Raw genomic sequence first — 15,882 nt, 5'->3', positions numbered from 1 at the left:
AATATTAAATTAACGTTTTTAAACAACGTTATTTTCCATTAAAATTCAAAAATTCTATCATTAATTATGATAATTGAAAAATGTCGCCGCCTTTAGGTGACGTCGTTGTCGTCGTCGTCGTCTTCGTCTGGAAAGCGAGAGGGAAATTTTCTTTTTCCCCCGACTTTAATCATTTTTTTTAAACTTAGAATTAAAGGAATGATCAATTTTAAAATTATAAACCCGGAGGTGATGTATATATTGTAAGAGATAAAAATAAAAATGCATTTTTTCCTCTTCGAATAAGGTAAGTGGGGGAGAAGAAGAAGCCCAGGTGCATAACTGGGCGTACACAAGACACAATTACCTACTTTTAAATGGCTTTACGACAAAGGAAAAGTAAAATAACATTATTTATTAAATATTATTATTGTTTAAAATAATAATTGTAAATCACGGATATCTCCAGTATAAGAAACTCCCATACATAAAAATAATTCTTCCCCTATATGAGGGGGAAAAATTCCGTTGGGGATAATTTTAGGGAATTTTTTTCTTTTTTTTTTTTTTAAATTTGAATTGCTTACAATTCCGTATTGTTTCTATACAAACAATCGTTAACGGATTTAAACAGAAATCCGTTCGAAATTTAAATTATATCACGGGATAATGTTTTAGTTAGATAAGCTTCCATGTTTTCCTAGAAATTGGCGTTTTCCAGTGGATAACTCTCGCCAATCAATCTCCATTCCCACAATGCATTGCAGAAGTAGCCCATTTCTCTCAGACGAGGGAGGTTAGAGCTAAGATAGACACTATAAAACACGTAAAAATGGCATTCGACAATGTAGCAAAGTATGCCGCGTTCTCAGAAACAAAAGAACAAATTATCGTCAGCGGGAGGGAAAAAACCGTAAAAAGAAAAAAAAATCCCCGAAACCCGATCATCCGGGAGTTGTATTATAGCAGAATTTCACACATTAAATCCTACACATCCGGTTTATTAAACGAGAGAGAAGTTTACACAGCTAAACGCGAATAAATGGTGGATGCAAAGGTCAGATACCTTCGGTATTGATTTTCTGTTAGGACGTTGCTCGATGTGGATATGAGGGAAATTGGCAGTTTGTTTAAAATTTTAACGCCGAAAATATGCTGGAAATTTGTTTAAAAATGAGGCAAAGTCTTAGATTTTACCGCGTGTCACATTTTTATTTAATAATAATAACAAATAATAAGCAATTTCCTCTCTGAATTTACGAGATTCGTAAGTAGATAAACGGGTTTTCGGGGCGGATTTGTTGTACAAATTCTACTACTACTTTTTTCTTTTTTTTTTCCTTTTCAACGTTTATTTTTAAGTAAAAACGTTGCGAATTTGTCGATTTTTATCTCTCAAATGTGTTTTATGCACAACGCGGCGGCGGTGGCGGCCGTGAGACATTTTTTATTTATTGTAATGCACCAATATTATCGATCGAAACGTTTTTCCGAAAAAAAAAACCAGGGGGAGTAAACGGTATAAAAAAAATCTGATTGGTTATACGATTCTCAAAACGATCGAGGCGACGCCAAAACTATTTTTTACACGTCACGGATATTTATTTTTTTTTTTAATTACGTCACCGCGTGAATAGAAGAAAAAAAAACACGAAATCGTGGAAAGAGGATGGGAAAAAAATTTCGGAATTTGGCCACTTCCGGCACGTGAGTGTGATATCCTGTGGATAGGTTCGAAAACCTACGTTCTTCAAAACAGAATACGATCGATTGCGATTTTACTTCTTCGCTATTCCGTCAGGTATAGTCCCGGATGTATCGATCGCTTCTTTCCAGACGTCTTACCCCCCTTCTCTACCGTCTGAAGGTCCCGGGCCTGTTGTCATAACGACTGCACGCAGCATCCGGGAATCTAGCCTGTATAATTTTCATCGATCGCAACTTACAACTCCTCTATTGGGAGAAATTCGAACTTAGAGGTCAAGCGCCTCTGAATTAAAAACGGAATGTCTGTCCGAAACGCTGTTAAGGGACGAAATTTCCCCCTTTTTTTTACGGGGGAGAGGTTCACCTCCACCTGCGTTCTCGGCCTCTCAACCTTGACGCATTGTTTATTGGGGGTTTCTCCTTTATTAGGGCCTCTTGTCTTGTAGCCGACACGAGAGGTTTGACGGTTTACGTGTCATCTTTTTGTCGCACTGGAACGGTTGGCCGATCATTCAGAAGAAAATCTGGAGAATTGCCTTAGTGGCACCTGTTGTGGAGAACGTACTCGAAAACCTCTAATGCGTCATAACCCCTGGGGTGTAACAGGAAAGATTACCGCATGTGGACCACTTAAACAACGTCGTTTATCTTTTTTTTTTTTTCCTTTTTTGGAGGGGTTCTTTTAATCGATTTGACTATCGATCTGCTTATGAATTAATTCTCTTTTGCGTGACGCCCGGGGTATCGTGTACGTTGTGTGTTTCTCAATGGGTGCCAGCGACTATGCTGTACTAAGAGGGCGCTCTTCTATCTTTCAGTAGAGGTGTGAACCGATAAAATATTGCCGAAAACAGAGACGAAGAGGCATTCTCTTTGTCAAGAGTTTCGCTCGAAAGGGTCGAGCCCCCTATAGATCCTGTTTAAGTACCTAGAAAACTCTCTCTATCGGAGGAATTCAACACATGGTACATACGACGTTCAGAGGTCAAGCGGATTTCACGTTGGTATCGTGCGCAATTTCAAAATTGTCGAATTTTTGGGCCGTGCCCCCGCTACTACAGGATATAAAATGGCGATTCAGATTGCAATTAGCAACCGACGAGGATTAAGTTAAAGATTTTCCTGTTGCTTCGGGGAACATAAAACCAGGACACATGACCTCAACCGCTAAAAATAAAAGCGCCCCTCATGTCGATGGGGGTCAGGAGGGAAAGTTTCCTTCACAGATTTTTTTTCTGTTGTTTTTGGAATTTAACTCTCCCCTATCTGGTTGTACTTCGATAAAAATGGTACAGTATTTTTTTTTTTTTTTTGGTATACGTATTCCTCTACCATTTTGCTTCTAGAAATCTCTATCTAGAAAATAAAATTCTAGATCCTTCTCGAATTTCCCAACCATTAAAGCCACCATTCGATTTCCTTTTTATGCCGAATAATTGTTGATTTATTTAAAAAAATTTTATAGCAACATAGGTAGTGCCTAGGGCTGGCCTATTTATGCGGTAGGAAATGGGGGATTAATGAAGGAAAATTTGATAGAAAATCGTTAAAAAGCGAGCTGTTTTTCCCCCCTTCTTTTCCTTCTGTATAATCGCTTATGATTGGAATAATGCGATCGTGATAAGTCCGGATGCTTTTGCTACAAGGTCACCTTGGACACTACATGTTCTTTGTTTCACTAGTAGACCTTCTTCCCCCAACTTTCTCCTTCTACTTGGGGGCCCATTCAGGGGAGACGAGTTTCTACTAGGAGCATTTGCTTACTTCGAAGAGTTCCCCCGTCTTGGCTTGTGAAAAATTCTGCTATTTTAGACGCTGGATGCTATTTTATTTCCCTCCCCGAATCGATTTTTTTAAAGTGTACTATTTTTTCCTGGATGGTCTTTTTTCTTCTTCTTCCTTCCTTTTCCATGCGTAACCTTCGCATGGCTCTAGATGACGACCCCTGCCATCTGGGTGTGGTCCCGTGTGTGTGTGTGTGTTGTGTACGTAGCCCGAGGTTAAATGAGGTGGCACGAAGGGGTCTTGTGACATTATCCCTTATTACGGGACCGCAAAAATAGAACGGGAGGCAGGAAAGTAAAAATGGATCTGTAAAATTCTGTTCTTTATCTGGTCCATCAGTTTATAGATTGCTGTTGTAACCTTGGGCGTGTGGGGAGTGCCCTGAATATTAAAACACCAGCACGTGGCTCCGGGGCAGGTCGTTGAGAGACTTTTTAAAACGATTTTAATTACATTCCAGCATCCCGTGAAGCTTTATATAGGTTTAAAGGTACCCCCAACACCCCATTTTTGGGTTGCGAAGAGGAAAGGCGTGCCCATCCCGAATCCTTCTACCCCCTAGGGTCCTTTCACTTCTCTCACCGCGGTGATCGTTAAGGGTATCGTCACTTTACCCAATGACTGCAACAGTCTACACATTAACCTTACCCCAACCGAGATTAAGCCAAGTGAAAAAGTGCTTTTTATCATTATAACCCCTTTATATAACTCCAAGCCATTGAGTGACATCTGGTGTTTAAGTTTATTAAATAATTGGGATAAAATCGCAATTAATTATTAGCGAACGAGAAAAAATAACAATAATAATAATCTATTCAAATAACTAATCGTGATTAATTGCTTAATTAATTTAAATTAATTAAAATTAATAATTATAAAAATAACTCATTTATATTTTTACGCGAACTGAAAACCGTTCGCGACCGTGCTGCCATCTTTTGACGCATTTATAAATTACCATTATAAGTTGTTTTTTTTTTTAAAATGTTTACGTAATTTTAATTTGAATAAAAAACGAAATAAACTTTTAAAATTAAAAAAGTAAATTTTTAAAATAAACCTCTAAAAAAAATGTCAATTAAATAAGGCATAAAAATAAAATTTCTTGATTACATCCCTCTCATATATCAACTCTTTTTCTTCCCTTTTAAATTATCATTATTAAAGATTCAAAAAAAAAAACAAAATTTATTTTTACTAAATTTAAAATTACTTCCTGATTTAAAATTTAATTTTTCATGTATATATATTTTAAAATAAAATATTAATTAAAAAATAAATTTTAACTGCTTAGAAATCAATATTTTCGGGTAATAATTTAGAAAATTTGATGCTTATATTAATTTTTAATGCATTTTTTTAAAAATAATTATTTACTTGCTTTAGGAATAAAATTTATTATTGATTAGAAAATATTTTTTCTTATAGTTTAATATAAATTTTTAACTTAAAAAGAAATTTGTGGGGTGAAATTGTAGACTTGGTACTCAAAAATATATCATCAGATGCATATCATTTTTTATTTATAATTATCTAAAGTTTAAGTAAATGATGATTAGGAGTTCAGCAGTATCATATCTTATGTAACATACTGATTAATGCAATAAATTGTCTATAATTTGGCTTCTAAAACGTTGATTTTATAATTTTGAGTCATACAATTTACAGTTTTTTCTTGTATGGAAACATAATAATTCTGTAGTTAGAAATAATATCATTTCTATTTTCTTGAAATATCCAATTGTCCTTTCACAATGACTACAGAATCTCCGCTTATCTCTACTCTTTGGTCTTTTACAGTCAATTGGAGCTCTCCTCCTCGTGGAGAAGACTGAAAAGCTAAAATTTTCAATGATGTTAAACATGTAAATTTAGAACATGCTAAATGTAAGAGTTAATTGCTTACCAAATAATTTGTTTTTGGACAGTATACGAGACCAGTAAGGAGCCGATATGGTGTGTGCCGAACCTGTCGTACGGTTGGTGGAGGACTTGTTAGTTTCCGAGTAATTTAAATGTGTTTTAAAGTTACAAAAGTGTTATATTTTGTTACCTGTTACGGGATCTTCTAATATACCAACCCAAGGACCAAAATAACGTGAGATAAAATCATACTGTATACCGTCATCGTTAATGCAACCGTTGTTTGAATTTCCTTTTAATGTAACTATTGCCCCTCGGATACTAAGAGGATTATCTATTTCCAATATGGTTTGCGAGGAAAACTTGATAGATTCTAAATCCTTCCTGTTAAAAAATACAAAAATGTATAAATAAAACTATTAAATTTAACATCAGAATAATTTGTATTGATAAGCATTTACCTTGACAAATTATCACGCAAACGAATCATTAATTTTCCTGCAACCGATGAAACCAGCACTTCCTCATACTCCAATTGTCCTACTATAAGCTAAAGAATAATGATAATCTTAATATAAAATGCATTATAGCATTATAATGATCAAATCAATTGTGTTGAAATCACTCACATTAACCAAAGGCTGTAACATCTGCATTTCCTCTTCACTCTACGGGAAAATATAATGTTAATAATTCGTATAAATTTTCTTACACAAACAGTAAAATAAAACAATTTCAATTTTGGTAGGTTTGTCACTATCTATCGATTGATTTTCAATAGCTTGGGACAAACCAAAGTCATAAATGATTTGCCTTATTGTAACTTAGCAACATATAAAGAGTTAAGTTATAAACTATCATTTCGCTTTAAATCTAATTCTATATTAATGATCATTTTTACCAATTTACGAGGATCGTTTCGAGGAAAGTCCAACGTTATTAATCCGTTATGGCTTCTAGAAGCATAGACTCTTCCAGCTAGAGTCTCGAATTCTAAGGTAGGAGAAGTGTTACCTAAACAGTTGAAGAGTGTGGATGCAGAAGCCAATGTAGCGTGACCGCACAACCAAACTTCTACTTTGGGAGTAAACCAGCGCAAACGAAACTTTGATTCTGTTCGCCCAATTTCATAATAAAAATATTCTGTATTAATGTGTGCATTTAAGCTTTGTAACATATTCACATAGACATAAACTCGTTACCTTTAGCAAAGCCGTCTTCGTCGCCGGAAGTTATGACGAAGGCAGTTTCCGATAAGTTCATTTCGGCCGCTATTTTCTGCAAAATTTCATCTGGCAGCTCCTGAAACAATCATTTTAAATTGAAATAAAGATTTCTTAAAAAAAAAAAAAAAATTAAATAATTAATAATAAATTACAATTCTGGTTAGCATCTTACTTACATGTTTCCTGGAAATTAGGCAGACAGCTGCAGGATTTCCAGCAAATGCTTTTTTAGTGAATGCATCAACAATATACAAAGGCAGAAGATTGTGATCCATTTGTTCAAACTTACTACTGTCTCCCTGTATCCTGTATAAGTGTTGACCTTGTTTCTGTTAGATAAGGCAAAACTGCAGATAATTCTTAGATGTGTGATTAGCTTCTAAATACAGTTACAACTGTAAACTGGCATTCAGCCAAAGTGTATGTGTATATATATATATATATTTTATTTTTACAAGCTCTTTTCACTGGTAACAATATTGCTATTGCTAATTAATTACACGACTCATGCAGGTGTTTCTCAGCTTGATACCAAGAGATAAGACTTTTTTTTACAGTTTATTCGTTCAGTTTAAGCAATATTTTACTTTATTTTATTTCTTTCGAGCCGGAGAATACGTCAGATAGAGAGAGAGTAAAAAAAGGGAGTCAAGGATAAGATTTACAGTGCTGTAAATATACCGGTTCGGCATATTATGCGCATAGTAATGAGAATAATTCTTGTTTTTCTTAAACGTCTTCGGTTATAAACAAAGGGAAATGTATTATTCCACATTCTATTCGTTGTTTATTCTTTATTTTTTCAGTCTAATTGCATAAATAACTCCGCAAAATCATCCACGAAAGTGCGCGCTTTAAGTCGGAAAGGGGGGGGGGAGAATTTAACGAATTTTATTTATTTTAATTTTTAGAAATGCTCATAAATCAATTTTTAATGAAAATTTAGGGGCCAAAAACGGCTCGGAACGGCCGAAATTTGTTAACTTAAACAGATGACGTAGCGGTCGTAAAGTAACTCCGTTTTTAATTGTATACGCGCGTAAATTTAATTTACTTCAATGAAGATAAATTAAATTCGCGAATAAATTTTAATTACAATTAATTTGATGTATTTTTTTTTTAATTCGCATTTTTAACTTAATTACGTTTTCGACATTTCTTATCTCACGTTTCAGTAAGCGCCCCAAGCGGTGGTAACGGGAACGAGTCATAAAAAAAAAAAATGGGGACAATAAAAATTCGTGAAAAATATGGTTTTAATAGCTGTCGAATAAGGAATATTTGTTGATAAAATTACAAAAACACTTCAAGTGCAATAATATATCTAAAGAAATTTTTTCGGAAAAAATTACGTCATATTTTCATATTTTTTAAAAAAATTAACCAATCGGATCGAAGGTTACATGCACGCGAGAAAGATCTTCTTTCTCGCGTGCATGTTCTCTCTCTCTTTTTTTTTAAATAATAACGATCGCTAAGGATAATTAATTTAAAATTTTTAATTATTGTTTTTAGTTTAAAGTATTAATTTAAATATATCTTAAAGAAAAGAAGCTTCTTTCAAAATTCGTCCGTAATATTACTTTAAGGGGAATCCAGGATCGGGTCTATTTCGAAGCGTCAGAAGCATGCAGTACATTTTTATATATTTAATTGCCTAATTTGCGCAACAAATACGTAAATTTACACCTTAACATTGTGTTGTATGGAAAATGTTTTATCTGTTGAAAATGAAAAATAAAAGAACCTTAATTCTTTCTGCCCAGCATATAAAAGTGGACATTGTTTTCGTGTGTGTTTAGTTAAGTTACGGCAAGCAACACTTGGGCGATCAGCCTAGGAGGGAATGCCTTCCGGGAGGTAATTTTAAGAGTAACTGGCCCCTGTTCAGGTGGAGAAAATCCGGAAAACTCCACGTGGCCAGCCCGTCCGGGTGAGGCGCAAACCCACGACCGAACTCCCAGTGTTCGGGGAACAAAACCGCTTGGCCACTGGTGGGCCCATTTTTTTCAAGCCCTTTAATAGATTTTGCCAGGAACATAATGGGTGACCGGCGAATGAAGAAACCTGGAATCATGTGGCCGACTTGCGAGCGACTACCTGTTTCTAACTAGCGGACAAATTGGGCCTTACATTTCCAGGTAGTGCCGGCTTGATAGTAACTTGCGCCTGAAGTAAAACTGATTTTTGCCATCCCCTTCTTTTCAAACCGTTGCAATAGAGTACCGGCACTCTTGTTTGTATGAGTCATTCATAAATAGCTTTAAAGTACAGTACAGTAAGTTTAAGGGACTTCACTCTATTTAGTTTATTTTTTATTCATTTTCTCTCCTGTTGAACATTTCTGACCACTCATTGTGTCATTTGTGGCAGTCATTTCATTGCCTAACCAATTGAGCTGGTCTGGGTCTGTATTCTGGTTGTTGTTCCTCATCTTTGAGTAACATTACTACATCATAAGCAGGTCACTTGTGATGTAGTATCGTTACTAGCTAATTATATTAGTAGAGTGACTGAGGTAGTAGAGGCATCGGCCTTCTAATCTGAGGACTCTTGGTTGGCTCAGAGATTTTTATTGGCACATCGTCCCGGATATATAGTGTTAAGCCCATCTCTTGCCGCCCATTTTGCTCCTGTCGCAAGCCAGCGAAAATCATCATAGAGAAATAAGCCTTTTAGAGCATGCAGAGCAAAGAATTAAATATATTTATATCAATGAAAAATTCAGTTTTTTGCCATGATGCCTGTCAGAAAAATATTTTTCCAACCGCATTTTATCGTCACCTGTGGCAACAAGAAGTATATTATGATTCTAGAACAAGAACTCATGTTTTAATTCTTTTATTGAAGAGTTTCCATTCCTCTTAACTTGTTTTCACACTTATAAGACCAAGAAGGAATGATAATATTTTTACTATTGTAAGAAATATCATCTTATTTAAACTTTTTACTTTGAAATTACAAAGTTAATACATATAAATAAAATTTCAGAAATAAACATGTCAACATATACTTAATTTTAAGACTGTTTCTACCCCACGAGCATTAGGAACGACTTTTATTATCTGTATCAGTCATAGGCTTGGCCAGATCCACAGGAGGACTGTCAGAGAGTAAAGAGCAGACTGGATGACAATCTAAAATATCTTAAATTCTGATTTAGATTCAAATCTGTGTATGTCTCAGAGAGGCATGCATCTAGTAATTACTACTACTAGAACTAAAATGAAATTAACCACTGTATCTATGGGAATGCAGCTAATTCAGTAAGTTTTTACAGTTAAATCTTTGGATGTAATTACGAAAAATATCACCTTTCTATACATCTAACAAAACGATTTTGATCTAAAATGATAAAAGATAATAATAATAATACAAATCTCTGAAAATGTTACGACAGTAAATGAAGTGTTTGACTTTTATAAGACAGAATTATAAGTAATTTATTTTTGTTTTGGCTCCTAAATTTAGCATTTTTACCTAATAATTTAAGTATATTTTAAAACAAATAAAATAACGCAAGATGTCAAAAGATTTTCATTCATATTCTGATAATTTAATAGCAATAACTGAACAACAACAACAACAACTTCCTCCACTCAAAAAGAATAATACATCTAGTCTTCTTTTGTTCCCCGTGGACATCCAATCAAATCACGAACAACAACTTCAAATCTAATCCTTAATTAATATCTACATTCAAAAACAAGAATTAAAAACCTAGAAATAAATGATTTATAGGCAATTAATTTATATTTTTTATATGGTACTAAATATTTAAATATCCTTACCGACGTTCTATAAATGCATTATTATTATTATTATTTAAAAATCCTTGAATCGGTATTTATCCAATCGATTAGCAGTCGTTAGACTACGTGGATAAAAATGTTTGTCGTCTATATAATGAATAATATTTACGAGACAATATTTTATGGGTTATTGACCACGCAAAGTCTGATTATTACGTCGTACTGATGGTAAAAACTAGGTCTTGTAAATAAAGAAAACAACAAAGAAATATAACAAATACGATGCAAACCTTTAAGAGTTTGCTGCACTGCAAGTGAAATCAAATGTAGAGTCCCTTTTTTTAGTGCAGGACCATACTAGATAGCAAGAGATGATATTCGACCATAGATCAAAAATTTTTAGGAATGTGTAACACATTCTTTACTCCTATGCTTATCTGACCTTTGACCAAATGTAGGTACAATCGCAGGTACTTGCTGTGCTGATTAGAAAACTGATTCGTTAAAAAATCATTTAAAGACCCGTGCAATTATGATCTAATTTGTTCCTGGAAAATTATTGTTAAGCAAACCATCATAAATTAAATTTGGATTTCTGTTAGACACAGTTTGAACTACATAAAAGTAAACAGGGACAGTGAACACAAAAAATGTGGCAATTCACAATAAATATGGGGAATAATAAATTGAGTAGTTGTATGACGAGAGTCTACTTACATATCCAGTGCATTATAAACGTATGAAAGATTTATTTTTGGTATGTTATAGTTTAACAGCAAACACTGCAAACAAATAAGAATATATCTTGATCAAATAAAATCAATTTTATAATATTTTTGTTAACTGACTTTTGGGCCACCTCGTATAACATTTAAATCATTAAATTCTATTTTATCTATACTTTGTTGAAGATATTAACAGATATTTCCAAATATTTTTGTTTGTTTTATAGGATTTTTCAAAGTTTTTGTAGTTTGTATCATTAATTGATAAAAATATCAATGGTAATTCACATTAGATAAGGATACAAAACTCGATAAAATTGGAAATAATAAAAATTGAGGACTTTAATATTTTTTCCTGTACAGAAATTATTGTCTTTTATGCCATATTATATCTACACTACTCTACTAAATAAGAATTTTGCTACAAAATGGAACAATTACTTAGAACACTTCAATGATTTTATCGAGAAAAATAAAATTAACAGAGGAATAAGGTAAAGCAGGGCAGATTTTTGTCATTTAGTTCATTTTTTTTTATCTTAAGTTTATATAATAGAAGAATTGTATGCATCACACAATACTTGATATTTTACAAGGTCTAAGGTCTTAGATTGTATTGGATCCCGAATACTGGAACAAGACTATCAACAAGTGTTTATATGTGCATATCTGAGGCTCCTAAAAGGTGCAAGGTCCTAGGCAAAAGACTAGGTCATCTGTGCCTGAAATTTCCAGTCAGCAGCAGATGTAATGCATACCAAGATAAACAGATTCACATGTCTTCGTATCACAAAAACTAATTTAATGATAAAAAAGTTTACGTTCTACTGCAAATTATATATAGATATTACTAAAGAAATCAATAATTGGAACGCAAGATCACATGTAGTGGAACAGACCTTCTGTATAAGCTCTTCTCCATCTAAATATGTAAAACTGCTAAGACATTCCTCTGGCATTGGTATAATTTCTACGGTATTTTTCTACAGTAAAAAGCAATAGAACAATGGAAAATGGAAAGGTCAATGCTGGAAATTACAATAAGAGCTGGAAAAAATAAATGAGTAAATAGAGAAAAGACAAGAGTAAAAGATGGCATGAAGAAAATAAGAGGAAATAAATGGAGACCGACAGGATGAGTCAGAATGAAGAATAACAGCTGGCTGGACAAAGTGAGTGACGCAATGAATGCTGAGAATGAAAGATGGAGAGAGAAAGACCGAGAAGATGACAATGGGATGATCTCAAAAGGAAGCTTAGAAAACAACTGATAAGACAGAGAAGAGGAAGCAATGGAGAGACTATCCTGCACACTGAATAATTTTAGATGATGATGAAGAAAATATGAACATCTTTCACTATAAAATTTAATAAATTACTGTTTTATATGAAAGCATTTTTCTACTTACACTAAAATAACTCTAGTTATGAAGACAGTTTGATGGAGGTTTAGCTAAAGAAGAATTAAGAACTCCAGGTTCTGGGACAAGTTTATAAGAAAAGTCTTCTGTCAGTAATGCATATTTTTCAGCTTTCAGAAACTTTCTGAAAAATTTTAAATGTTATTTTATTAAACTCCTATAAAATGTATGATACTTTATATGAACAGTATAGTGATTAAATATCAATTTTCACAAGATATTTCTATGTTGGAATGTACGACTTTGTACTAAGAAATGATACATATTTTCTTTTATTTAAGACCACTGGATTTATTTTTCTGAAAGATTGCTTATTAACATATAAGAAAAAACAAAGGAATATAGCAATTCTACAAAAATATCTGAGTGTTAGTCAAAACTGATCACCATGTATGCTTACATTAGGTACAGACAACAGGTCCTTTTGGTTATGATGCAGCCAGTAAGTTAAAACATTAACTAACAACGATGGCAACCTTTGTAAAATTCATACATTAACAGTGGCCAAACTGTGGTTCTTCTAGACCTTTATTGCAGCTCCCATACATTGGACCCCCTACCCCATATTACTTAGGGTTAGAGGTCTGACTTTAGTGCTATTCGTCTATTCTGTCTATACAGTATGTAGGAATTAATAAAATACCATTCGAATATAGAATGTGGCTCATGTATTCTGATATGTGATATATGGCTCCTAATATGACAAGATTTGGCCACCCTCGTGTGTGTGTATGTATGTATACACAGGATGAATCAAAAGTCCCTTACACCCCTTTCATCCAAAAGCACTGAAGATATTTCAACTTTGTTAATATTTTTACATAAAGTGGTGCATGGAGAATCAGATAGAATCTTTGTTGACGACTTTGAAAATGATTTTCAAGGTCACCTACGACCTCACTCTATTACATACTTTATTTACTTATTAATTTATTTCTAATTGATAAAATTAGCTTTGTTAAAGCCTGATAAAACATTTGGCAGTCCATTTGAACTTTTACATTAAGTAAAAGTTCCAATAGGAAAATTAAAGAGTACCATTTAAACAGTCTAAAAGAATTTTCTAGATTCAAATATACTTGGAACTGCATTTAGATTATATCATTTATATGTACTCAAATTTTCTTTAATTAATATTGAAATTTAGCCTAAAAGTAAGTGGTTGTGTTGCCATCTTTTAAAAATGTAGAATTTAATTAAATAATTTAGAAAAATTCTGGAAGAAAGGAGTGGTAATTTAACCCGAAACTCTCGCATACTGAACAATTGTGATCCAGATTATGTTTTTAATGCCAAGTAACATGTGATTGTAATTAAAGTACCATCTATTCAACACTGTTTAGAAAGTTACTTAGTGGTCCAAACTCAATCAAATTTGATATGGTGGCATTTCAAGACATGCAAATGAACATTTTCATAAAAAAAAATTAATATTAAAACTTGTCATTACAGAACTTCAATGCTGCAAGCAAAAACACATTTCACTTGTACGAGATATGCCACAGAGATCTTAGCAGTCATTGCTCGGTGCTTTACAGTTCCCATTCTGAAAATGTAAAGTCTAAAGGCAATGAATAACGTGTTTGACAACTGTCTGTAATCGATCTTCTGTAATGTTTCTTGCATACAGTTTGATATTGTTTTTTGAAACTGTCAAATCTGCAAAAAGTCCTTGATAAACCACACTTTTCAAGTGCCCCCACAAATGAAATTGTTCATTGCTGGCATCAAGTATCACAGTGGTATGTTTTGCCACAAATTTTTTACAGAAATATCTTCTGCATGCCCCGAAATGTCTACTATATCTTTACAATCTCACATAAGAGTAGAAAAATCACAGCCATCATATTTAAACCTTTAAATATATCTGAACTAGTTAAGCATTACGGTGGCAAGGTATATCCAGGTATTGTCATAAGTGAGCTAACCAGGAATAAGTGTGCAGAAAGAGAGAGAGAGAATTTATAATAAATTCTCACAAATTAATCATTAGTTTGTTCTCATTGGTTCATTCATAAATCATCTTTAGTATTTAAATCATTATTATAACGTTAAGCTGGCTAAACATGTACCAGTATACCTGAACGGTTGGATGAGAGAACTCAGTTTTTTACACGTTTAGGTATACTGGTATATGTGTAGCCAGCTTTAGAGTTCTGTGCGGATATGGTGATATCTCGTGATTGTATTCACGTGTATTACATTAATAAGTACTAACAAGTATGAACGGTATTTAGTATTTATATACAGACTAATGACTGCATTCGATTATGGCAAGCCCTTACTTTGTCAATAGATTCTTGAAAACTGCAATGTTAAGTGAAATCATACATGACAAAACCAATTTTATGATAGGCTAGTTGACAAACAAGAGTTAACTATGGGATATTTCTGTTCACAAAAACATCACCAAACTTCTAAAAAAAACCTCCAAAACTCCTCTAGTATTGAAAATTGAAATAAATATGAGCTGTACACAATATACAGGATCTTCCAAAAAGAATGCTACCATTTTAAATTATTGTAATTGTGTTAATTATTATCCAAGAACATTGCAACACACATTAAAACATTGGAAAACTGTCCAAGTTTCACATTTGCCAATTACACTTTCTCAATGCATGTGCCTCATGTCAATACACAAATTCTTTCTACACTTGCTACGGCACACCTGTTGTCACTTATCCCACAATTCTACCACTCCAAAATGCCTTCTCTGTTGTGGAGTTGCCATTTTTGTTTACAGTGTTTCCTAGAGATAGTGGATGATAAGACATTTGTAACCAGATGGGAGAAGAAATTTGGACAGTTACTCTATTGATTGATGTATATTGCATATTTCTCAGATGATAATGCAATTACAATAATTTAAAATGGAAGACCTCGTATTTAATAAAGATTAATTAAAACAAGTAAAATGATTATTTACCCCTAATTTTGGGAATCAGTGAGTGATAAAAAGTAATTAAAATAATATCTAAAATAACTAAGATTAAAAAATATATATATCATAATAAAATAATAATCAAACAGAAAGCAATTATTAAAATTATTATTTAGAAATTATAAAAAATTAAAATGCTTATACAAATAAGAGAAACTTTACTCCTTAAATATTATCAGAATTTCCTCTATTGCCAAAAGACTGATACAAAGTTTTGTATTTGTCTTAACTCTACAAAGATAGCGGAAACTCCAGAAAAACATTCGAGAACGGCACAGAGTTGACTTTAGTTAAATATTTATCTGTGGGATCAAACTGTGCAAATTGCTTAGAATTGCAGTTTGATCCATTAAATAAATATTTAGCTAAAAATATTTAAGGATTAAAGTTTTCCTTCACTGTTTAGTAATTTAGTTTAAGTTTAAGCTGAGTGTGAGCACAACCGAAAAGAACAAATAATGAGCAATTCTCAGTTAATTA

The 15,882-nt window shown here is 33.1% G+C and overlaps 1 protein-coding gene across 1 annotated transcript; it reads right to left on the bottom strand.

Moving 5' to 3' along the window:
- Positions 1–4,977: 4,977 nt before the first annotated feature.
- Positions 4,978–7,819, bottom strand: LOC111627422 (phenazine biosynthesis-like domain-containing protein 1). The gene is made up of 8 exons (XM_023370991.1): positions 6,737–7,819; positions 6,537–6,636; positions 6,236–6,447; positions 5,964–6,002; positions 5,796–5,884; positions 5,525–5,718; positions 5,378–5,440; positions 4,978–5,310 (listed from the first exon to the last, which is right to left on the bottom strand). Exons 1-8 carry the CDS (start codon positions 6,833–6,835, stop codon positions 5,192–5,194), a joined length of 915 nt encoding a protein of 304 aa, XP_023226759.1. The 5' UTR covers positions 6,836–7,819; the 3' UTR covers positions 4,978–5,191.
- Positions 7,820–15,882: the final 8,063 nt, after the last annotated feature.

This window comes from Centruroides sculpturatus, unplaced genomic scaffold (assembly GCF_000671375.1).
Source record: "Centruroides sculpturatus isolate CEXI.00-Female unplaced genomic scaffold, Cexi_2.0 scaffold1, whole genome shotgun sequence".
NCBI lineage: Eukaryota > Metazoa > Arthropoda > Arachnida > Scorpiones > Buthidae > Centruroides > Centruroides sculpturatus.
Note: the sequence above shows the minus strand (reverse complement) of the source record. Positions and strands in the feature narration are given on the sequence as shown.

Coding starts and splice junctions, on each gene's coding strand:
- LOC111627422 (XM_023370991.1), bottom strand. CDS start 6,835: ATGGATCACAATCTTCTGCCTTTGTATATTGTTGATGCATTCACTAAA. Junction 5,719..5,795: donor TTGCGTGATAATTTGTCAAG/GTAAATGCTTAT, acceptor ATTTTTTAACAG/GAAGGATTTAGAATCTATCA. Junction 5,441..5,524: donor ATTAGAAGATCCCGTAACAG/GTAACAAAATAT, acceptor ACCGTACGACAG/GTTCGGCACACACCATATCG.